General features: G+C 48.7%; 1 protein-coding gene across 4 annotated transcripts in view; it reads right to left on the bottom strand.

The window, feature by feature from the left end:
- Positions 1 to 5,253: 5,253 nt before the first annotated feature.
- The window catches only part of DIP2A (disco interacting protein 2 homolog A), a 113,642-nt gene continuing 94,793 nt past the window's right edge, over positions 5,254 to 24,102 (bottom strand). Inside the window, exons 24-39 of one of the 4 annotated variants that reach the window (XM_021667529.2) lie at positions 23,848 to 23,957; positions 23,682 to 23,762; positions 21,428 to 21,551; positions 21,024 to 21,145; positions 20,797 to 20,908; positions 19,653 to 19,762; positions 18,671 to 18,801; positions 17,989 to 18,157; positions 17,364 to 17,534; positions 15,918 to 15,947; positions 15,026 to 15,087; positions 14,072 to 14,129; positions 11,899 to 11,973; positions 9,922 to 10,105; positions 9,128 to 9,251; positions 5,254 to 8,159 (exon numbers count right to left, since the gene is read on the bottom strand). In XM_021667529.2, the coding sequence (XP_021523204.2) occupies positions 7,907 to 8,159; positions 9,128 to 9,251; positions 9,922 to 10,105; positions 11,899 to 11,973; positions 14,072 to 14,129; positions 15,026 to 15,087; positions 15,918 to 15,947; positions 17,364 to 17,534; positions 17,989 to 18,157; positions 18,671 to 18,801; positions 19,653 to 19,762; positions 20,797 to 20,908; positions 21,024 to 21,145; positions 21,428 to 21,551; positions 23,682 to 23,762; positions 23,848 to 23,957 (1,916 nt within the window). In that variant the 3' untranslated portion in view covers positions 5,254 to 7,906. The remainder of the gene's footprint in view (positions 8,160 to 9,127; positions 9,252 to 9,921; positions 10,106 to 11,898; positions 11,974 to 14,071; positions 14,130 to 15,025; positions 15,088 to 15,917; positions 15,948 to 17,363; positions 17,535 to 17,988; positions 18,158 to 18,670; positions 18,802 to 19,652; positions 19,763 to 20,796; positions 20,909 to 21,023; positions 21,146 to 21,427; positions 21,552 to 23,681; positions 23,763 to 23,847; positions 23,958 to 24,102) is intronic. The other 3 variants (XM_021667530.2, XM_021667531.2, XM_021667532.2) reach the window with 3 other exon arrangements.

Below are 24,102 nucleotides of genomic sequence, written 5' to 3'. Positions count from 1 at the left end.
CACTATGGAACACTATTCAACCATAAAAAGGAATTAGATCATGTTCTTTGCAGGGATATGGATGAAGCTGAAAGCCATTATCCTCAGTAAACTAACACAGGAACAGAAAACCAAACACAAATGGGAGCTGAACAATGTGAACATACAGACACACAGAGGGAAACGACACACACTGGGGCCTGTCAGGGAGACACGGGGGAAAGGAGAGCATCAGGAAAAATAGCTAATGCATGCTGGGCTTAATACCTAGGTGATGAGTTGATGGGTGCAGCAAATCACCATGGAACATCTTTACCTATGCAAGAAATCTGCACATCCTGCACATGTACCCCAGAACTTAACAAATTTAAAAAATTACTATCAGGGGTCACTTGCTTTCAGTCTGATGGACTTTCTTTAGTATTTCTGGTAACATCAGCCAGCAACAAAGTTTGCTTATCTAAGAATGCCTTATTTTGCTTTCATTTTTCAAAGGTGTATACCTTTTTGTATATCTTATCTGGAGAAACATCTAGCTTTTTTTTCAAGATTGCTTTGTTTATTCAGAGTTTCTTTAGATTGTATATGGATTTTAGGATGAGTTAGTCTTTTTGCAAAAACCATAATTAGGATTTGGATAGGGATTGCCTTGAGTCTGTAGATGGCTTTCAGTAGTACTGACATCTTAACACTATTAAGACTTCCAATCCATGAACATAGGATATCTTTTTTTTTTTTTTTTTTTGAGACGGAGTTTCGCTCTTGTTACCCAGGCTGGAGTGCAATGGCGCGATCTCGGCTCACTGCAACCTCCGCCTCCTGGGTTCAGGCAATTCTCCTGCCTCAGCCTCCTGAGTAGCTGGGATTACAGGCACGTGCCACCATGCCTAGCTAATTTTTTTGTATGAGTAGAAACGGGGTTTCACCATGTTGACCAGGATGGTCTCGATCTCTTGACCTCATGATCCACCTGCCTCGGCCTCCCAAAGTGCTGGGATTACAGGCTTGAGCCACCGCGCCCGGCCGAACATAGGGTATCTTTCCATTTATTTGTTTAATTTCTTTCAGCAATGTTTTGTATTTTTTATTTTACAAGTCTTTCATCTGCTTGGTTAATTCCTATTTTTTTGGATGCTGTTGTAAATGGAATTGTTTTTCTAATTTCAAATTGTTCATTGTTAGTGTATGGAAATGCGACCTATTTTTGTGTGTTGACCTTGTGTCCTGCTACATTGCTAAATTTATTGTTACTTTTTTTTGTGGAATCTTTAGGCCTTTCTACATACAAAACAATATCATTGGCAGAGATAATTTTAATTCTTTCTTTCCAACTTAGAATCATTTTTTTTTTCTTGCCTAATTGCTCTAAGAGCTTCCAGGTCTGCGTTGAATAGAAGTGACACAGTCTTCCTTGCTGTGTTTCTGATCTTAGTAGAAAAAGCTTTTGCATATTTTCACTACTGAGTATGATATTTCTTGTGGATTTTCATATATGGACTTCATTATGTTAAAGTATTTTCCTTTTATTCCTAGTTGTTTTTTTCTTTAATTATGAAAGGGTACTGAATTTTGTCAAATGCTTTTTCTGCATCAAGATGATCATGTTTTCCCCCATCATTCCGTTAATATGGTGTATTACACTGATTGCTTTTCATATATTGAACCATCCTTATAGTCCAGAAGTAAACTCCACTGTTATGCTGTACAGCACTTTCAATATGCCGCTGAACTCAGTTTTATTGAGGATTTTTTTTGCATCAGTGTTCAGAAGGGATCTTGGTCTGTAGTTTTCTGTTTCGTCGTGTCTTTGACTGGCTCCAGTATCATGAGATGGAGCAGTTTCATTCCAAAACCATCTCCCTGTGCCCCCGGTCTGTGGAATAATTGTCTTCCACAAACCAGTCCCTGGTGCCAAAAAGATTGGGAACTGCTGCTCAGTAAGATTACCAGCAGATTTCTCATTAGAAACTAGATGCCAGAAGACAATGGGCCAATATATTTAAAATGCTGAGGAAAAAAAAAGTCAACCAAGAATCCTATACCTGGCAAAGTGGTTCATCAAAAGTGAAGGAGACATTAAGATATTCTATTCTTATAAGGAGTGTGCAACCTTGATCTATGGCGTGTACAGTTAGCTCACAAGGGGGCTTGTATGCCTATGAAAATCTAATGTCACCACTGATCTGACAGGAGGCAGAGCTCAGGTGGTAATCCTCACTCACCAGCTCCACTCATACTGTGTGGCCCAATACCTAACAGGCCACAGACTGGTAACAATCTGTGGCCTAGGGGTTGGGAACCCGTTATTGATGACCCTTTGTATGTGACAAGTGGCTTCTCTCTTGTTGCTTTCAAGATTCTTTGGCTTTGGCTTTTGAAATTTTGATATTTGTGTGGTCTCTTTACGTTCATCTTACTCAGAATTTGTTGAGCTGCTCGGATGCTTATATTCACATCTTTCATCAAATTTAGGAAGTCTTCAGTCATTGTTTCTTCAAGTATTCTCTCTCTCCCTCCACCCTGCTTCCGGAACTGCCAACATATGCATATGTTGGTCTGCTTAATGGTGTCCCACAGATCCCTTAGACTCTGTTCATCTTTCTTCAATCTTTTTATTTCCTTCAGACTTACTAATTTTTACTGTCCTATCTTCAAGCTCACTGATTCTTCTTCTGCCCTTGGAATCTTCTAGGGAATTTTTCACTTTAGTTATTGTACTTTTCAGCTCCGGCCTTCCTTTTTAGGTTCTCTTCCTCTTTATTGATATTTCCATTTTCCCCATACATTGGTTTTTAACATTCTCCACATCTTCCTTTACTTCTCTGGGCATCTTTAAGACAGTTGTTTTAAAGTCTTTGTCAAGTAGATTTACCATCAGGTCTTTTTCAGGGATGGTTTCTATTGACTTTTCTTTGGAATGAAGCATATTTTTCTTTGCATGTCTCATGATCTTTTTGTTGAAAAACTGACATTAAAATGAAATAATGTTGTTACTCTGGAAATCAGATTCTTCTTCCCCATCGTTTGCTGGGGGGTTTTGTTAGTTAATTTACTTATTTTTAGAGACAGAGTCTCACTCTGTCGCCCAGGCTGGAGTCCAGTGGTGCAATCTTGGCTCACTGCACCCAGCTTCGAGTGATTCTCCTGCCTCAGCCTCCAAAGTAGCTGAGACTACAGGTGCCTGCCACCATATCTGGCTAATTTTTTGTATTTTTAGTATAGACAGGGTTTCATTGTGTTAGCCAGGAGGTTCTCAATCTCCTGACCTCATGATCCACCCGCCTCAGCCTTCCCAAGGGTTGGGATTACAGGTATGAGCCACTGTGCCTGGCCTTATTTATTTTTATTGATCCTTAGCTGTCTCTATGCCAAGGATCAGCCTGAGGTCTCATTTTAAGGTCTTCTTGGGTCTTTTCTGAGCCTGTACCTTTCCCTGGGCATGGACAATCACTTTCTACTTCTCCCTACACATGCAGGTACTTTTGAATGTTCTAGTCTTTAGTGTCTGGCTCCCAAAAGGAGAAAATGAGAAAAATGAAGAGTGGGGAGAAGGGTGCTGGCCCTTTAAATTCCAGCAATGGAAGTAATTTAAGCTGGATGGAGAGGGGTTTGCAAAAATGGGCAGAGGTGCAACAATGGCCTCTGGACTCATCTGCCCCTCTAAAATCAGAAACAGCAATCAAGGATCTTGGTCCATGTGCAAGCTGCTCCTGGAACATGTGCACAGTTGCCTGCCATGGGCTGGGGGTAGGGTAGCTGCTACTGTGCCAGGAGCTAAAATTAAACCTAATTTACCATCTAAGCCTTGCCCTGGAAGTTACAAGCCATCAGCAGACTCCAGAGATCTAAACGGTCACATCAGATTCTGCCAGTGCAATTATTGTCTAGGTCGGAAGACGTTCCTGGTGGTTGGTACTCTGCTGTCTTCCCAGAATCTTCCCCTTCATTGAATAATAACGTAAACGCTAAAAATTGCTTGTCTTTGACTTACCTTCCATTCCATTTGAGCATGAAAGCCTGTGGATGGCCTTCACTCCACTGACCTCCCTCTGGAGCCTCCTGCGGCATCTGGGCATGCCCACTTAGCAGTGATAGTCGGTGGCAAGGCCTCTGTGCTCCCTTTTCCCCTCAAAGCGTCATTTGGTCCTTCATGCTCCTTTTTCAACTTTTGATTTAAGTGGCATCTGAAATGAATGTTCATATGTGGACTTTTCAGTTCCTTTGGGAATCTGGGGAATAATGTACGCCACACTTAGCAGGCACTTAAAACTAATAAACTCTCAATCTCTCAACCTATACTGCCCTCAGCAAACTCCACAATGATCCTTCTGAAATATCTCATGGGTTCATGTGAAGAGGTTCTCGCATTAAATCCTGAAAAGCAGAGCAGAATTCAGGAAGACCTGGGTGAGGATTAGGGTGACTGAGGCTTTCAGACCAGCAAGAGGGAGGAGGGAGGATAGTCCAGGCACCTGCTTAGACATTTTAAAGTCATTCCTCTTCAACACAAAATTTTAACTAATAAGCAAAAATGTAAAAACCATTAATTTTGAAATTTTACATGTAGTTTCCTTTTAATTCTCTATTACTGAAATTGAACATCAAACAAGAGGATGAATGCCACGCAGTGTTACAACACTGTTACTATAGCCAATTTTTTTTTTTTTTTTTTTTTTTGGAGACAGAGTTTCGCTCGTTACCCAGGCTGGAGTGCAATGGCGCGATCTCAGCCCACGGCAACCTCCGCCTCCTGGGTTCAGGCAATTCTCCTGCCTCAGCCTCCTGAGTAGCTGGGATTACAGGCATGCACCACCATGCCCAGCTAATTTTTTGTATTTTTAGTAGAGACAGGGTTTCACCATGTTGACCAGGATGGTCTCGATCTCTTGACCTCGTGATCCACCCACCTCAGCCTCCCAAAGTGCTGGGATTACAGGCGTGAGCCACTGCGCCCGGCACTATATCCAATTTAAACAGAGTATGCCTTCCCTAACCCTTTCAGACCCGAAATTTATGTAACATGATCTCAGGTAGGAAGGGAATGCTTCCTCTTCCTGTTCTTTTTTTTACATGGCAAATAACGTACACATGATTTACTGAGGATATTTACTGACAGAAAGACACAGTGGCACCAGCAGGTCCCTTGCCCTTTCTTTAGAACAGCCTGGAAGACCTCAAAGCCAGCACTGTGGCAGGAACCAGGCAAACACTGGAGGTGAGTTATTTCTCTGCCATGTACTCCCCATTGGTTTATGCTGACCATTTCAGCAGAACCACTTTGAAATAAATCAGCTATATTCATAATCTGAAATTAAACACAATAACCATAGTTTGCATAAAGCAAATACAACATTTAAACAAATAGAATCAAAATACAAATAACCCACAAGAAAAAGTAAGAAGTATATGGAGGTTATAATTCTTAATAGAAAAAGACTCCTACAAGTCAGTAAGAAAAAAACTTGACCATGATAAGAACTGCCAAATCTGAACAAAATACATCAGATAAGAACTAAAAATGGCCATGAACACATGAGGACATATTCAACATGACCAGACACAACACTTACTTGTCTATCAAATTGTCAAAGATTTATTTTAATCTTGAGCACATGTCCACTGCCAACACTGCTTGGCAACTGCAAAGAGGCCTTTTCCACGCTGTCGTCCTGCCCTTCTGGAGGGCAGCAGGTACCCAAAGCTTCACATCTGGCATGAACTCTGACCTACTCTACCTATAACTGAGCCCAAGGCAGTAGTTGTAATGGCAGTGTCAAAGTGCATCTAAGAGGAAGCCACAACAGTGATGTACAGCAATACAGCAAATACCACATTTAGTCATGGCACACTTGTAAAATACAGCCATTGAAACATGTAGAAGAATATATGTAATAGATTTGAAAGTCTATATAATTTATTAAGTACAAAAGCAGATTATTTAAAAGAGCACTTGATCCTAATTTTGTAAAAAATTTTTAAAAAGGAAAAAATAAATCCCTGAGAGGGTTTATGTCACATACTAATGCTGCTATTTACTCAGAGGTAGAATTATAAGAAATTTCAATTTTTTTAATACTTTAATGTGCTTTCTAGATTTTATGCTGTAAGCATAATTGCTTTTATAGTCAGAAAAAAAAGGAAAATAAAATACATCCTGTTCGGGGTAATTTAAAAACCCTTTTCATACATTTCAAAATGCAGAATTACAAAGTCAATAACTTTTATTAACATAATGATATAAAAATTTTAGTGTGATATACAGAATTCCCAGAGTAATTCTAAAACATTTTAATGCACTTCTTAAAATCTTAATTTACAAGAAACCTTGTCTTACCACCAATGACCTTTCAATACAAAAAGTTTACAATTTTTGTTTGCTATAAAACTACGACATTAAGATTGGAGTTAGGTAGTTTTTTCCTTTCCCTTCCCAGCCATTCTGTTGTAAGGAATGTCCTCCATTAGACCACTGCCCAAACCTCTGTATGTCAACAATAAGTTACATAGATTCTGTACATAATTACACGAGGATTATTAGGATTCCAGTATGTCACAGCATACTGTACCACAGTCCAACACCATGGGCAAACAGGGCTACTATGCACAATGCTCTTTGTAGGCCGACAGGAGTAAAATATGAGGGCTGGGCCAGTTAGCCAGACTCATGTGTGGAGAATTAATAACAGCTTTGTTAGGCACTGATCCAGACTAATTCTGGAAAAACCTGGTTGTTTCTGTGAAGCATGCATGATTCACAAAATTTTCCGCCCTCAATACCCCAAAACCCAACAATTTCATAACATACTCTTAATTAGCTATATAAAAATAATCTATGTTTTAGATTCGTGCTTGACTTCAAATTCTTAGAAGTAACTGAAGGATTTTACATTCTCTTGATTTAGGTTCTGTATAATTTTAGATCACTCAGCTTAGTCAAGTTTGAACAAAATAATAAAATGATTTGGCCAAATTTTATAGGCACACAACTCAAAATGCGAAAGGCAGTAAAGAATGTAACCATCTCCAACTTCAATATGGGGCAACGGTGTTACCTGCTACCCCTCAACTGTACTGCCGGTACTCACCAAACAGCACGATGGATATGCAAACCTTCGACTTTACCACCAATGCTTCTAAATCTGATGGCTTGGAATAAAAACAATAAATCAGTACACTTCCACAAGAAGAATTAATGTTGTAGTGTTATGAAAACTAGCAATTTAACAGCATAAAGTTAAAAACCAGGAAAGTGATTTAAAACTAAATGCTGGCTTATCTTTCTGAAACAAAGCATCTAACTTGACAGTCCAAAATGGCACTTATTGAGTGTCAGTGACAATATACGCTGACAACCAGCACGCCTGTTTCAATAAAGAAACTGGCAGAGGAAGCACTGTGTGTGACCACAGTGCCCTCTGTGAGTACGAAGGATGGGTCCGGCTTGCTTCCTTTCCATCAACCTCCCCGTGAAACAGCAGTGGGGCAGCTGTACTCATGGCCTGTTTCTCTCCAGCATAAATTCTATGCATGAACTTGTCATTTGAAATGGGAATAAATAACTGAATTTTAAAAATCAGGAACTATATTTTTAGCCTAAAGAAAGTGCAAACTTGCAGTACAGCAGAGAACCACCGTGGCGCCTGTGATTCCTCACAATGCCCACGCCAGGCCTTTCCTTTCCTTGTCACTCCATCTGTTAAAATACCAGCATCCGTGTTTTTGTAAATGTACTTGGCAGATTCAAAATGTTTCTTTAAATAATTCAGGAAGTACTTTCTAAAATGAGCTGAGGGGAACTGCTGAGAGGAATCTGTGAAAGCACAGGAAGGGGTGAGTCCCGGTGGGTAGGCTCTGCAGCGTCTTCCCACATCACACCTTGGACTGCTGGGGCTCATTCATCTCTGGCACCTGGGCTGGTGCGCCATGCTCACATGTTGTAGGCCACATAGATGGGGTCCAGCTGGTCAGCCAGGAAGCCGTCTCGCAGGTGCATGCGCTGCTTCTCACCCCGGGAGTTGATAGGGATCACCCCTGGGTCCACAATGACCACCACGCCCACGACCAGGTAGTGCTCCTCCAGCACCACGTTGGTCACCAGGGCCACCAGGTCCAGGGCATCCTGCTCTAGCCCATCCAGCTCCACCACCACCACCAGCAGGTTGGTCCAGGTGAATACAGCACTGCAGAGAGGAGAGACTGGGTCACATGGATACAGGCACAGGCCACAGGGGCCAATAAATGCTTGGGAAAGGATAGTACAAAGAGGAGTGAAGAACACTAATGTCACACAGCTGGTGAAGGCCATTCACAATCTAACGATCAGGCCAGATCCATTTTACAGGAAGGTCTATTCCAACTAAAGCTTTCACTGCGAATCAGGAGCATTATCTGATGCTGAAAACACCAGTTCCCTACAGATGAAGGAATCGTGAATCACAATCATGCGAGAAACTCACATTAAAAGTGGAAACACGGCCACACACAGTGGCTCACGTCTGTAATCCCAGCACTTTGGGAGGCCGAGGCGGGTGGATCATGAGGTCAGGAGATCGAGACCATCCTGGCCAACACGGTGAAACCCCGTCTCTACTAAAAATACAAAAATTTGCTGGGTGCGGTGGCACACACCTGTAGTCCCAGCTACTTGGGAGGCTGAGGCAGGAGAATTGCTTGAACCCGGGAGGTGGAGGTTGCAGTTCATCAAGATCATACCACTGCACTCCAGCCTGGTGACAGAGCAAGACTCCGTCTCAAAAAAAAAAAAAAAAAAGTAGAAACACTTCAGGATGAGAACTGTGGAAATCTTACATTTCGCCTGTGGGACAATCTCTTGGCTTGCAACTTATAAGGAAAAGGAGAAAACAAGCAAAACCCAAACAAAGGCAGCAAGGTGTGCTCTGGCACCATGTAAGCAGAGTCCATCCAGAGGGAGAACACACAAAAAGTCCTCAGCCCTCTCTGGCGACGCCCAAGGCAGACAGAGCTCGTCTACATGGCACCCAGCTCCACTGCAGCCCAGGCTGACAATGCAGGAGGCCTGTGCCCAGGGCCCAGCAGTCCTTGGCTCTGCTCCAACTGATGCACAGCACTCATGCCCAGAGGAAGGCTGGACGGGCCATGTGGAGCTGCCCTCCGCCTGGGCTCTTACCACTCAGCGATGCTCCTGTGTGCTCGGATCACAGAGGTCTCGATGTCGATGGGGTGGTACCGCATGCCTCGGAGCTCCAGAGTTTCATCCAGAGACCCAACCACATACAGTGCATCATGCCGTCCTGTGAACAGTGTATGTTTACACGTGCCTGTAGAGCGAGGCACGCAGAGTCTGGACACGCATGTCCTCTGATGCCAACCAGGACTCTCGGGCACAGGGAGGTCTCAACTCAAATATCATGAGGTCCCACACCACATGCAGAGAGGGTGATGGAGGTACTGGCAGCACAGGCTGTTATCTCTGCAGCACGGAACCACCTCAGGAAAGTTACAGCAAGTGTGAGCGTATTACTAAAAATAACTCTTATCTCCGGGACGGGACAGCATCTACAGGAGCTCCCGAAGTTCTGCCTCGTCTGGCCAGTTCGTGGTGGCTGTGCAGAGTCCTCTGGACATTAGCCACAATCTTTAGCAGCTGTGCGTGGGAAGCCACTGGTAAAGACAGTGGCTGAGAGGCCAGCCTGGCCTTGGGGAGGAGCCTGGCAGCCTTATCACCAACACCATCCCCCACGCCACCCCCTCAGCAGAGGCCAAGGGCCCAAGCACAGTGAGGGGCAGTCATGGAGGGAAAACAGTATTTTCAGAGAAAATGGCTGTCAGAATATCTTTCCCCCACACTGAACAATACCAGACCACAGCAAGGAGTGAGGTGTGCCAGCAGGTGACCAAGCTCTTGGGAAGCCCAAGTCCTCCCACACAGCACTCATGTGGGACTTCACCACAACCCCTCACCTCCACTGGCATCGGTGAGCTCTGTTCGTCGAAGGAAGCCAAGATAGCCAGTCCTTGCCCAGATGGTCTGTGTGTCTCCAAAACTCAGCCGGGCACTGAAGTGGTCAGCATGAAGTGCCTCCTCACCATAGACTGTGTAGTAGCCAGTGGCATTGTGGGGACTGCTCACCCAGATCTGGTGGGGCTCAGAGGACAAGCATGTGACGCGTTACCAGCTACTGAGTTCAGATTCTGTCACGAGATGTCCACTGGCCAAGAATAATGCTCCAGAAAACACTGAACCAAGTGGGAGTGTGTAATACCCATTGTGTCCTATTTTATGAACTAAGTTAAATTACAGGCACAGGAAGCAAATGTCACTTTTCTCTACTTAAATAGTGTTTCTTCCTTTGACCCAGGAATGGTATCTGTAGGACTCTATCCTATGTGAGTAAGTAGAGAGAGGTAATTCCACCTTCCTCATGTCAAAGTATTGTTGGCAATTAAGAGAGGGCTGGGAGCAACCTGAACTCCACAACAGGGACAGGCTGAGGGAATGAGGGTCCGTACAGAGTGGAGAGTGTGCGGCTGCTCAGACTCACACTAAGACAGAGGCTCTGACAACAACGTCAGCCCCGTGCATGTGTGCGTCCACCTGTCTGTTCACGTGTCGGTGTGCACCCACATATCTACACGCATGTAAGCATCTGTGTGCATCCATGTATAGACCAGGGGACCAAAGCTTCATCCATGGAGGCCTGCACCTGCAGGACCAAGCGTCATGGGGCCCTTCTAGACACAGAGCCCATCTAGAAGCCACAGTCAGTTCGACTGCCTCTAAGACGCCCCTGCATGGCAGCATCTGAAAGAGGAGAAGGGGGTGGCCAGTAGGGGCGTTTCCCTTGAGCAGCTGCCACGAGGGGTGGGTCCCCATTTCTGGCTCAGACTCTCCAGCTCTTGGGGAAGGAGCAGAAGCGTGGCCACCCTCGCTCTGTTCAGTCAGACCTGGGTTTGGCTGTCCAGGAAATGGGATGGTTGAGAGGAGGGTCCCTCACTCCATCCACACTCAAGATTGGGGCCCAGGACACCTTCCCATCAGGACACGGTAAGACCACCTGAGAGGCCACATGCTCACACCCTTGTCCCAGTCAGAAGAAGCTGGCTGAGTCTGAGGGATTTCCCTCTGGGCATGGCTCAGTGGAAGCCCCAGTCTGGCTTCACAGCAGAGTCCACAGATGATGCCTGTGCCCACCTGGTTTGAATACATCAATTTGACAGCACATTCCTCAAGAGGGTAGGACTAGGAACGTGAGTCCTAAGCTTCCATGATAACAGATCAACCTGCACATTTGGGACATGACTGCACTTGAAGCTGCCACCGCTGCCTGTAATTAATGGGTCATGCCTGTCTCAAATCACAGGGAGATGAACGTGCAATACGTGTAGACATTTCAACCCAATGCATTCCTATGTAGCCTCTGTGTCCTCAGGGAGACCCACACCATCCACCTGGTGTCCTCAGGACAAGGACTCTGAGCTCCTCCAACTTCCCAGCTGCAGGTGGAGGCCCTGAACTCTTCTGGTGCAGAGTTCTCTATTGCCAGTTTCCCTGGGTCTGTGCTCTTGGCTGGGCGCCAGGGACCACTTTTAAGTAGCAGCTGCTGGGTCCTGCCCAAGGTAGCTGTTTTCTACACTGCCGCTGGCTTTGTGCAGCTCCTCCCACCTGCCAGTGCCTCAAACCTTGAAGTTTTCCTCTGTTAGTTTAAGGTCAACCTAGGGATGAGGCAGTTTGTCCCATAGCACCCCAAAATCCTACATAGGAACTGGGCCTGGGAGGTACATAGGGGAAGGGCCAAATGGTTTCTGGTAGATTCCCAAAGGCATGTGTGATCCCACACTTTAGAATTCCCAAATCCGAAGCAAAAAGGAAAGGAAAGTGAAGCTGGTGAGGCTTGAGAGTTCACACCCCCTTCCCACCGGCCCCTGCCCTCAACTCACCTCTCCCAGGTGTGAGTCTCCCAAGGGCCCTTTGGTCTCAGTGTGTGCGATGATGACCTTCACGCCAGGGAGGATCTGGAAGGAGGAGAGCTATGTCCCTTGTTAAAGAAAACATGATACAAGACGCTCTTGATTCAGTGACAATAAAATTAAAATAACGTCCTTCGGAAGCTGGCCTGCAGGACTGATGTGCTTATGTCAGGTCAGGAAGTTTAGAGGCCACTCCAAATTTGACTTCGAATTTTGAAAGAAATGAGATGTTAACAGAAATAAATTGTGAATCTTAGCAAAATGACTCCAGTTCCTAAGAATGAACCCCATCTTTGGGTGTCAGGAGGGGCAGAGGGTCACTAAGGCTATGAAGACAATCAGCCAGGTGACGCTGAGGAGCACCCATCCAGGGGTGCAGTGGCCCTGCTGCGCCCAGCCCCGCAGGAGGCACATGCCTGTCAACTTCGAGTGTCCTGGTTCTTGGCTAGGAACCTGACCATGAAGAAGTTTTTCCTGCCTGTAACTGCAAGTCAGTCCAACCACTGAGCACTGGCTCTGTGCCAATTCAGGATGGCGAGAGGCCACCATCGCTCACCTGGTCTCCCCAGACCCAGTCCCAGTGGTCCCTCACTGGGCTCAAGTCAGACCACCTGAATGCACAAGGCTTGGCTGCTTGTTCTGTGTCCTCAGTTTCTTCATGTATGAAACGGAGGCAATGACATTGCAGACTCAGGGTGGGCAAGAGGATGGGAAGAAGGGCTACAGGGAGGTGTGAGCCAGTGGTCGGCACCAGACCCTTCCCTGCGGGGTAGGACTGTTCTGTTTCCCCAGATGCTGTTGGAGCCTCCACCCTCTCCTTGCATGTCCCAGCTGAGCCCCAAAACCAGAGCTCTCTTTCCAGGACACAAACCTATCAGGCCTGAGTGACTGTAACAGCAAAATAGGAAAGAATGTCCAATAAAAGGGGGTGAGTTAAACAATGACAGTGCAGCTGTACATGGCAGGGCAGGAGCGGCCACAGAAAAGAGCGACATGCTGGCCCAATGACCCAGGGAAACCCGCCGAGTTTACACCAAGGACAATGCAGAGCTGTGTGACAGCGGCTCACACGTCCCTGTGCTCAGAGAAAGGAGGATGTGCAGCAGCCCAGGGCTCCCACAGCTGTGCTATCCGCTGAACTCACCCGACTGCACTCTCAGCTCGTCTACTTCCTAGAGTGACTTTAACAGGGCACACAGGAAGGGAGCTATTCAAGTCCCTGCACCTGCATGTGAGTTCACTCACTCACTCCTCCTGCTCCCCACTCAGCCCGGTCCCGCTCCTCGTAGCTCCCACCTCGAGACCCTCACAGCAGCTGTGCCTTCTAACTCCAGACTCACCCCTGCTGCCCTCCAGGAGTCTGTGTGCTGGACATCCTATGGCTTGGCTGAGTCCCTCTCTGGGCCCCTCCCTGACTCTCCACAGGTGGCTGTGGTCATGGCAGTGAGTGAACAGAGTAAGGATGGCCAGGCTCCTTCTCTTGCCTCTGGAGTTGTGAAGGCACCAGGGCCCCCATGGCCCCCACTGGATGCACAGCAGCGCCCACTCACACCAAGCCTGGCTTACTCTTCATGCTGCCTTCCTGGGCTGTGTGGCTTTTCCTCCTTCCTTTGAACCTTTCCTGGTTCAGAGGATGCTATTCTGTGCCTACATCTGCTGACTCCTTGCAGCACCTCAGGTTTTTCCTGGGAGTCCTCAGGCTGTCTCAGGATCCCCCAGATCCTCCAAGGCTCTGAGGGCCTCTTCCCTGCCGACACCCTAAACCAGGGCATGAGATTTTTGCCATCTCCAATTTAGGGCCAGGGCCGTTCCATTTAACTCTACATGTGTAGGTGGGCCAGACCCCTCGCTCCACGTGCCTGACCCCAGAGGCCAAAGGCCTCCCACCTGCCCAATGGGAGTTCTTTATTCCTGCACCTGAAGTGCTCCCTTTCTTGGCTCTGAACTCAGATGTGTTTAAAGACGTAACTAAGTAATTCTATATGCCAGCTGCAAAGAAGGGAAGGAGTAGCAGCCGAGCCCACCCCAACCAGAAGTTGACCCGTGTTCATCAGAATCGCAGCCCCCAGCGCCCCCCGCAGGGTGGTGCTTCAGACAAAGGTCTCAGACACGACTCAGAGTGCAGCGTCTTGGCTTCCACTACCTTTCCAGACTCCATCAATGGCAGGCTGTGCGGAGAACCCCGTTCTACCAAACGTACCCTAAAAAATAAGGGAACGATTTCAGCATAAAATTTGCTGCACAGGCAGTAATGTCTAAAAGGGCAGATTATGAGGCTGGAAATGATCACTCTGAGGGTCTGTTGACAACAGTCAGGATGTCAGCCTTTCCACAGCACACCCACCATAAGCAACTTGGGTGGTGACTCCAGGCCACAGCAGGGACACCCCAACAATGCTTGGTCCCAAGTGCCGCTGCCCGCATGTACCTGCCACCCACCCCATGTGCTCACAGCAGCTCACTCTACATTTCTTTTAGGTCGTCCCTGAATCCAGCAGACCCCTGGCACCCAGTAAGCTAGACCTCGTGTTTACATCAAGCTCTAGTTTGGCCATACTTGAGAATCCAGGTCTGGGATCTGAGCTTCAAAGCTGGGAGGGGCCCTGATGCACATCTGACCACAGACCAGCAAGCACACACTGTGTGCATCACCATCATTTATCAAGATGAAAACAGATCCTATGACAGCATCAGGTCAGAAACGCTCTTGCTAGCAGATGGGTTACTTGTCTTCTACCTAACCCTATCCTATAAAAAACTAAATGTCACATGGGTCACTCTTATTCTTCCTGGTTGTGCGACAGACAGAGGGATGTTCACTGCAGCCCTGGGGACACGGGCGCACAGAGACAGACATCGAGCTCCCCTGTGAAGCACACCTAGAGTGGGGCCCACAGCTCTCCTCTTCCTCCTGGTGCAGATGGCCCAACGCAGTCAGCTGTCCGAACATGTGCCTATCCGGGTGCCCAGGTAGGCCTGACTTGGCCCATCTGTCCTCTTATGCCTGGGTCCCCGGGGATGCATAGTCAGTGCAGACCTGGTCTGCACCACTTTGCCACTGGGTATGAATGGGGCCCAGGCAGGCTGAAAACATTACCTGTCATGGCGCAGTGCCCGCATGTCCACGTAGACGGTTGTGGGGTCTGGGCCAGCTGTGCCCTGGAAGGAGAGCAGCAGAGGAACTTCTGTTGGGGGCCTCACTTTCATCTTGTTTCCACAGGCACAGCTGCATGGCAGCTCCTCCCGGGCCCCCGGGGACACCCAAGAAGGTGGCAGCTCTGCTCCCTGCAGCCAGTCTGCCTAGGGGCTCAAGGTCCCCGGGGCAGGCTGATGCCTTCCATCCAAGCATCCACACAGCTTGATGATACTGAGTGAACCACTCAATGACTCTGAAAACACCAAATCCTGCCACTTTACATTTCAGTTCTAACATCTTTCTATTCCCACTGGTCTCTTGTTGTGATGAAAACACCATTAGGATCTGAGGGGCATTTCCACCATGCTGTCAGGCAGGGCCCAGCCTCTCGCCAACCAGCGTAATTTGACTGGGCACGACTCGCAGTGAGACTCACTCAGGTGAGACTGATGGCAGTCTTCACCTTTCTCCTCCCTTCCTGACTTCCGAATCTTACAGTTAACATTAATCCCAACTAAAGGACACTATGTGTCATTTTATTAGATAAGGAACATCAAATTAAATGAGTACTGTGATCAACAAAACCCTTAAAGATCCAGACAACATAACCTGTGTCTGCACTGGAATTAAACACACCCATTCCTCCCAAGGCAATGTTATGAGGATTAACAATTTTTGAAAATAGTTTTACTTTTAAGTTTGGTTACAAGGGAGCTTTTGTAATATGTCAAGGAATATCCACTGTGAATAAAGTAAGACAGCAAAAGAAACACATCTGTCTGGAATTCACGAGAAAGTCACATGAACTCATGGGAGGGGAAGCAAAGAGGCAACAACAAGGTCAAGGTCATACCTGCTCAGCCAGCTTTCCCAGCCTGTTGGGCTGACAGAGGCCAAGGGGGCCAGCAGAGTGAGACAGGGAGGAGACAGCCACAGGAAACACACACAGAAGCAGCAGCCACATGAGAAACACAGGGAAAGAAAGAGCAAAACCCACCTCTGTATCTCAAAGAGCAAACGTGAACACCCCATAACATCATTTCTGCAATCATGTGTGGCACCCACACCCTTCTGATGTCTAGCAAGGAGGGCCGGGGCTTGCAGATGCAGAGCCACTAACACACAGGCCGGCACCCACGCTCAGCCACAGTCCTCAGCAGGCAGCGAGCTCACAAAAGACTCCCACCCGACCTCCTCTGCTGTGTGACAAGGGGCTGAGGCTCGAGTGGCCAGGGGTCTTGTCATGGTGAAGAGGGCGTGAGCAGAGCCACTGCCCTGCCCTGCGTGCACTGCCATGAGGGGGAGGCATGAGGCCAAGCAAACACTTTGGAAGCAGAGCTGCACTCAGCACAGCTCTGGCATGGGCACATGCCGTTTCCTTACAGCTATTCTTGCACTATGTGGGTGAACAGAGCACTCAATAGGTAGGGTATCTAAAAAGCTATTTGGCTTTAAAATGTTATTAGAAAGAAATGAAATTGAGATATTAGCACAAAATCTGGGAAACAGCTGTAGCTATCTGAGAAAGTGGTGAACAGCAGTGCTGTGGGCTCTTCGGTCTCTGAAACTTGGTGCTTTTTTTTTCTTTTTTTTTGAGACAGGGTCTCGCTCTGTCCCCCAGGCTGGAGTACAGTGGTGAGATCTTGGCTCACTGTAACCTCCTCTTCCCAGGTTCAAGCAATTCTTGCGCCTCAACCTCCCGAGTAGCCGGAACCACAGGCGTGCACCACCAGCCAGCTAATTTTTGTATTTTTAGTAGAGACAGGGTCTCATCATGTTGGCCAGGCTGGTCTTGAACTCCTGACCTCAGGGGATCCGCCTGTCTTGGCCTCCCAAAGTGCTGGGATAACAGGCATGAGCCACCGCTCACTGCCTGAAACTTGGTGCTTCCTTTTAATAAGACATTTCATGGCTTCAAAAATGAATTTGGGTCAACACAAATTACCACATTTATTAATGTTTCAATTTAATATTGCTAGATTTCCTAAAACAGTAAGTTCAATCTTGCTTTAAGAACTTAGCTATATATTATATCTAAGAGAGTCTTACAGGTAAGATATTAGTCACCGCTCAGAAACAATTTGTGTTTCTTCCCAAATAAGCCTTTGTTCAACTAGAATAGAGTATTTTTAAAAGTAAAACCCTTTTAGCTAAAATGTTACATGGAAATGAAACATCAAAGGCTCAGAGAAGGCGAAACAGACCAGGCAGGTACAAAACTGACATTAACTGAGAAACTCTCGGGTCTGCACGCTGCCAACAGCCAGCTTTGGAGGACCGCAGGGCCCAAGCACCTTACCTGGAGGCAGATGGCCACGTTGACCCTGCACCCGAATGTGGTGCTGACGGCGCGGGCCGGCAGGCCCAGGTCCTTGAAGAGCTTGGAGAAGGACTGGGTCAGCGCAATCCTGGGCCGCTCCTCAGCGACCACCATGCATGTGCGCACACATGACAGGTTCACCCCCTTCATCTGTGGGAGGGGTGAGCAGTCAGGCCACAGCCACAGCCCAGCAAGGTGCCACAGCCCTGGGCACTGTCTTGGGAAGTCTCCGGGTGGGCACACAAAGGTGGAGCTGGACACCAACCTCCCCTGCTCAGGCTGCGTCTATCCCACACAATCCTAGTGTGGATGCACTAGAGGGTTCCCATCTGACCTGCATCCCACATGACCAGACCTCTACCCTGCTATTCCACAGGGATGCTGCCCTACCCCACACCTTCCTCTCCTGTGGGGTGTGAAGCTGCAGAGGCAGGTGGGCCATGGGAGGAGGAATGTGTACACAGGGCCCGCAGGGGGAAAGGGTTTTCTCTACTTCCACAAACTGCAGGGAAGGGCCTTGGGAGTCTTGTTTTGTTTTGTCATTTTTAAACCTCCCAGGGCTGTGGTCTGCAGCACACTCGGAAGCCCGGGTCTGGGCACTCACCCTGAGGACACCGGTCTGCGCACCCAGGCCCTTGGTGCACATCTCCATCACAGAGTAGGAGCAGAAGGTGACGCGGGCCTTGTACTGGCTGACGGCTGACAGCCACAGGGACACATTGCTCTCCAGCTCCAGCGGGGGCACGAGCACTGACTGGTGTCCCGAGTAGACGCTGTGAGAGGTAAGGCTCGTGAGGCTCTGCCCGCCCACCCAGCACCTGGGCACTCCACTCTTCCCTTCCTCAGGACACTTCTTTTACAGCCATGACGGGGCACAATTCTGTTCTGACGCCAAGGAGGGAGTGGGTGGAAAACATGCCACGGGGGGGAGGTTGCGGGGGTGGCAGGCACGGGGTCCTGATCTCTGCTCCAAACACTCGGAGAGTATCCAGGGACACCGTTCCAGAGGCACTCGCTTCTAGAGACGGATCACCACTTTGTAGTGTTTGAAGGAATCAAGCAGATTCTTCCCAAGTACTAACAATGGACAGTGTATTTAATGAAAAATGTATTTTCACTCAATTTCAGACTCAGACTCCAACCCACTTCATCCCCAAACAAACCCACTCACACACGTCTCATCAGCTTGCTGAGCACTCAGAAAGGTGCCTGACTTAGAAGGCCACGGTTCCTACGAGCCGCACGAGCTGCTGCCACCTAGCAGGCGGCAGGGACCCTGCACTCACCTGCACAGACACCACAGGGCAAAACCAAGGCCACAGTAGGGGTCGAGGCAGATGGCAATTTGCCGCGAGGGGTACAGCTCACACTGCAGCTTTATGGAGCGGCACAAGGCGCTTGTGGCCGCGTGCGACATCTTAGGAGTAAAATAAGGTTAAAGAAAAAAGTGAAATGAAATTCAGTGATGTGCAGGGGGAGAGAGGGTTGATGGCAGCAACTGCTCTCCACATGGCTAGACCATAGCTCCAAACTTTCAAACCTCATATTTATTTCCTTAAAAGATGGCTGGCTCAAATCCCCAATATAACCTAAGTAATACTCAAGAAACGATACACTCAAAATCTTTGAAACAAAATTTCAGGATACTGAGTTTCCTTTTTTTTTTTTTTTTTTTAAGATGGATTCTTGCTCTGTCACCCAGGCTGAAGCATAATGGGGCAATCTTGGCTCACTGCAACCTCTGCCTCCCAGGTTCAAGCAATTCTCCTGCCTCAGCCTCTTGAGTAGCTGGGATTACAGGTGCGTGCCACCATGCTCCGCTAAGTTTTGTATTTTTAGTAGAAACAGGGTTTCACCATGTTGGTCAGGCTGGTCTCGAACTCCTGACCTCGTGACCCACCTGCCTTGGCCTCCCAAAGTGCTGGGATTACAGGCGTGGGCCACCGTGCCCAGCCTGGATACTGAAAATTTTTAATTGAGCTATTGGCTCCCAGCAAGGAAACAGATTCATCAAAGCCACCATTTCCTGGAAGCCGGACAGTCATAAATCAGAAAGTTTAGACATGACCACAAAGCATCAAAATATGCATTATTCTCAGGCTAATCACATTTTAGGAGTTTACTGGTATTTAACGCAAATCTTAAGCAGCAGTATTGTTGCTTTGTGCTTTACATACGAAGGACCTGCCTAAACCTTCGTCTGACGTCCTTTCTGTCCACCCCCCCGATTTCTAGGGGCTGAAGCCAACAGGATTTCAGAGGACCTACCTTCACTCCCGCTAATATCCCAGTGGTCGACACGCTGAAGTCCAAGTATGCGAGAACGTCAGGGGAGGGGGGCCTGAAAATGCTCGCTACCTTCTTTTTCGGGATGTCATCTGTTAAACAGGAGACACCGGCAACATTAGTGTGTTCCTGCATTTATTCTGAGTGCTCTGGGCTTTCACAGGCGAGAGGTGACACGTGATTTGTTCTTGGGAGTCCTGCAGAGAGTGAGCTCAGACAGGAGTAAGGTCATGAGGATGCAGGTTGTGTGTGCTCAGAAAAGTGTATTTCATTCTTCATGGAAATGCTACCCAGCCCCACGAAGACCACACTGAGCCTGTGGGGATGGGGGACAAGGCAGGCAAGGAGGAGAGACATCACATCACTGACCACTAGGAAAGGCTAGAGGACTGAGGACTTGCCGAAGGTCTCCGAGTCTGTGGCAGAGCCCAGAGTTCCGACCACAGTAGGAATAGCCATGGACAGGCTCTGAGTTCTGCATGCTTCATCAAGTTCTCATGGCCCCATGAGCCAGACACCGCTGCCTGCCTGGGTGCAACTGGGCACAGGCTCACCAGGGCAGGCACTGCTTCCCTTGGGGCAAGCCTGTGAGGCTCTGGGGCCCTGGCCAGCTGTTCTGCTCTGAGCCTGCCCTCCCCTACACCAGCTGCCCTGGCCCAGCCCCATCCAGCCCACGCTGAGACAGGTCCACAGCAGACGGGAGCCAGGGGGTTTTCAGACCCCCGCCCCATTGGCCCTCAGCATTTCAGGGGGCACAGTGGCATTCACCAATGATGGGGACAGGGATGCTGGTGTGGTGGCATGCGGTGGGAGCTGTGTCCCCAAAGGGTTCACAGAAAGCCTCAGAGAGCTGCCAGCCCCCCATGCCAGCAGGAGGTGGGTGAGAGGGGTAAGGCTCTGCTCCGCACCACTTGGAAATGGGTACGGCTGCCATGGGCTGAGTGGAGAACGGATTCGCACACGGGACAGGGACCCCTACTCCTCACCAGGGCCCAGGGGCCACCCCTGCCGTCAGCTAGGCTCCTGCCAGGACTGCTCTCGCCTCATGTGTCGTTTTGGATGGCAGCCGGGCCACACCTACAACAAGGGGAAAGGGACTAGTCCTGGGCAGTGTGAGGGCACTTACCTGTGTCTAGGATGGTGGGCCAGGTCCTGATGTCCACGGCGGCGGCAGCCTCCTTGGACCTGAGCAGCCGTGTGACGGCCTGTGTGGTGAGGACGCATGCAGACTTGCTGACCTGCATGGCGAGGGGTCAAGGGTGGGTGAGTGGGGCCCCTCAAGCTGCCCAGAAAGGGGGGCAGCCTGGCAGCCTCCCACCCACAGACCCTGTCCCGAGGGGCAGGTGGGCGAACCTCCACGATCATCTTGACGGTGGGCAGCGTGGTGCCTAGGTTCTGAGGGTGCGGGGGCCGCACGGTGACAGGTACACAGCCACAGTACAGGCAGCCATAGAACGCGGCGATGAGGTCCACCCCTGCGGAGACAAGGACTGGCCATGAGGAGGACGGCCATGAGAGGCTCCTACCAGCCTCTGTTCACTGTTCCCACAAGAGAGGAGGGAGGCAGTGCTGGGGAGGACGTGGGTGACTCTCGGGTTTCCAAAGGAGAAGCTGAGCTGAGGAGGCAGACAGATGCAGAGAGGAGGGGCTGAGCATGGTTTTGGAAGCTGCTTCGGGGAGGGAATATCTGGGGGGCTGCTTAGGGTAGGTGACTGCTTACAAAGAACTGAAGGTGGACAGCCCTACAGTGAGCCCACCTGGTGGGTAGACCAGAGCCACATGGTCCCCAACACTCAGTCTTCCCTTCTCCATCAGAGCCGCGGCCACTCTCTCAGCCCTTTTGTGCAGCTGGACACAGGTTGCAGTGCTTGTGACAGTGCCCTAGGAAAGCGATCACTGAGCTCATCTGCGTGCTGGTGCCTGCAGATGGGCTGTTCGCAGATGTGCGTGTGTACCACATGCACGCCACTGCACGCGACGTCTTGTGATTAGGGTCCGTGATCATGACATTGTGTCAGTCCTATGTGTCCTCACCATGCTGGTGTCTTTTTCTTTTTGGTAGAGATAGGGTTTCACCATGTTGGCCAGGCTGGTCTCAATCTCCTGACCTCAGGTGATCCGCCTGCCTCAGCCTCTCAAAGTGCTGGGATTACAGGCATGAGCCACCGCACCTGGCCCACGACTAGTGTCTCTTCTCACCATCTGTATACTCTTGCCAGCAGTGAAGGGAAAGGCACGCAAGCATCTCCTGCACGGTCCCAGCTGAGAGGGAGATGCGGCCACTCCATTTACCCAGGGCAGAGCCACAGACACATGGCTCAAGACCTTTCTGGCCTTTTCAATAAGATATTCCACACAGCACCATTATAAACAAACAGTAAGCGACGGGCAAGCATCCCTCAATTGTATTACTGTGCACGCCCACAGGCCACCTTACTGAGCCTGGGCCTGCGTCCTCTGCAGCTGACTTCTCAGAGGCAGAGCTGACTGTACCCGCTCATTCCTTCACCCTGTCTCTTTGCTGATGGGTGTTGGGCTATGTGACCAGTTCACTGCAAACAGAAACACCTTGTAACCCTACTCCTCTGCTCAGAAAACTCATCCTCCCTGATCCCATGCCAGGCCTCACAGCTTTTTTAGTCCTTCAGAAGATAAAAAGTGCAATTCAGTCTAACAAATATAAAACTCCAGAGCAGACCAGTGTAACATCAAAATTCCCCACTTCTCAACTGGTGGCTTCTAGTGACAGAAAGCAGCGGAAAAGAGAGACCAGTGGAAGCACTCATGTGCTGCGTAGGCACAAGTGCTGGGCAGATCCTGAGAGTCCAAATCCTGGAGCCTTACCAGTCCACATAAGTCAGGGCCCTGTCAGGACAGAACCTGAGAACTGGACCAGGACTCAAAGCCCCCAAGGCCCTGGATCCCGCCGCATCCTCGGGGGAAACCCAGCGACCCCTAGCCTTATCTGCGTCCTTCCATGGTTCCACCTGGCCCCCACCACACTGGCCTCCTCTCCTGCTTTGAGCCACTGTCCATCACTGCTTCATAGCCCCTGCTACCCTGGCTCCATCCAAAGCCCCCTCCCCAGCACTCCAGGTCACATCCCTCCACTGTACATGGTAAGCTCATTTTACCATGGTCAATGGTAAATCACTGGCTGGCTGTAGGCTTTAGAACTCAAACAGTCATAAAATAAATGTTTAGTGGGCATGGTTCTAGATGCTTCCAATAAACCATAAAAACAAAATATTTCTCCTACAGAACTTGTTTTCTAGCAGGGAAGACTGACTTTAAACCTGTTCAGAATAGGGGTCCTTTTTATTTAACACTGTGTACATTGCAGGCATCAGTAAGTATTTTTTGAATGAATGAGCAGTACCAAAAACTAGACCAGCATCTTCTAAGCCACAGTGACCTGCTCTTTACCACACGAAAGCTTAAGAGTTCTTACAGCTTGTATGGTGCATGGGACAGGAGGGTTTTTAAATTATTTAACTTTCTGTTTCCACATGTTGCATTCCTGCCCACAACCTGAACGTGAAGATTATAGTTTCTCCTTGACATCCCGAATGCTCCTAGCATAGTGGAATGCACACAACAGGAACTTGAAACACATGAGAATTTCCAAATCAGCAGCAGGAACAGGGTAGGAAGCAACATTTGTCATTTAAAAGCTGTAAACAGATGTAGAAATTCTAAATGCCTAATTTTTTATTAAAAAACCTTTCCTTTAGCTCACAAACTTAGAAGTATTTACATGTATGCTGTTTTTAATTTAAAAAACTGGAGCTGATAAGACTTTTCCTGCTACACACAAAATCATTAGAAATACTATTGTGTGAATTGTGTGGAAAACAAGGAACCTACAAAAGAAGGGGCAGGCCGAGAGAACCACACCGGACAGGGGGCTGAGCCCACAGGCACACTGTTCTCTACACAGGAAAACCACCAGGGCACTGGCATCACCAACTAGACAAGCGACAGGCTCCCCCAGCCCCGCCGCCGCCTCACCTTGGCGTTCAGCAGCAAGAACAGCGGGTGGTCGGGAGTGGTGTGGGCACGCCACTGCAGCACGTCAGCCAGGAACAGGAACTGCACGACAGGGTGATTTGGTTACCGGCAGCCTCCGGGGTATGGACACCCATCCACTGCCCTCCCCCCAAAACTGGCCTGTTACCTTCCGTGCCTGGTCACTGTCCTCCAGGTGGGCAAGCTCTCTCCCAGAAGCCTGTGCGATTCTCTTCCCAGCAACCAGGTTCCCCACGATCATTGAGGCTGGTCCAACCTCTAGAAATGGGGAAATTCTGAATGAGACTCTAGTAACTTCTCATTTGGAGTGAGAAGAAAAGAGTCATGTGACTTTTTTTCCATTATACTTTTTATTTTGAAAACATACTTGAATGAGGCATTTAACTCTTCTATTGAGATTCAA

The sequence above is a fragment of the Aotus nancymaae genome, unplaced genomic scaffold (assembly GCF_030222135.1).
Source record: "Aotus nancymaae isolate 86718 unplaced genomic scaffold, 86718_ANA_hifiasm-v0.15.2.pri h1tg000022l_1, whole genome shotgun sequence".
Classification (NCBI taxonomy): Eukaryota; Metazoa; Chordata; class Mammalia; order Primates; family Aotidae; genus Aotus; species Aotus nancymaae.
The sequence above is the reverse complement of the archived record's forward strand: the minus strand, read 5'-3'. Positions and strand labels throughout refer to the sequence as shown.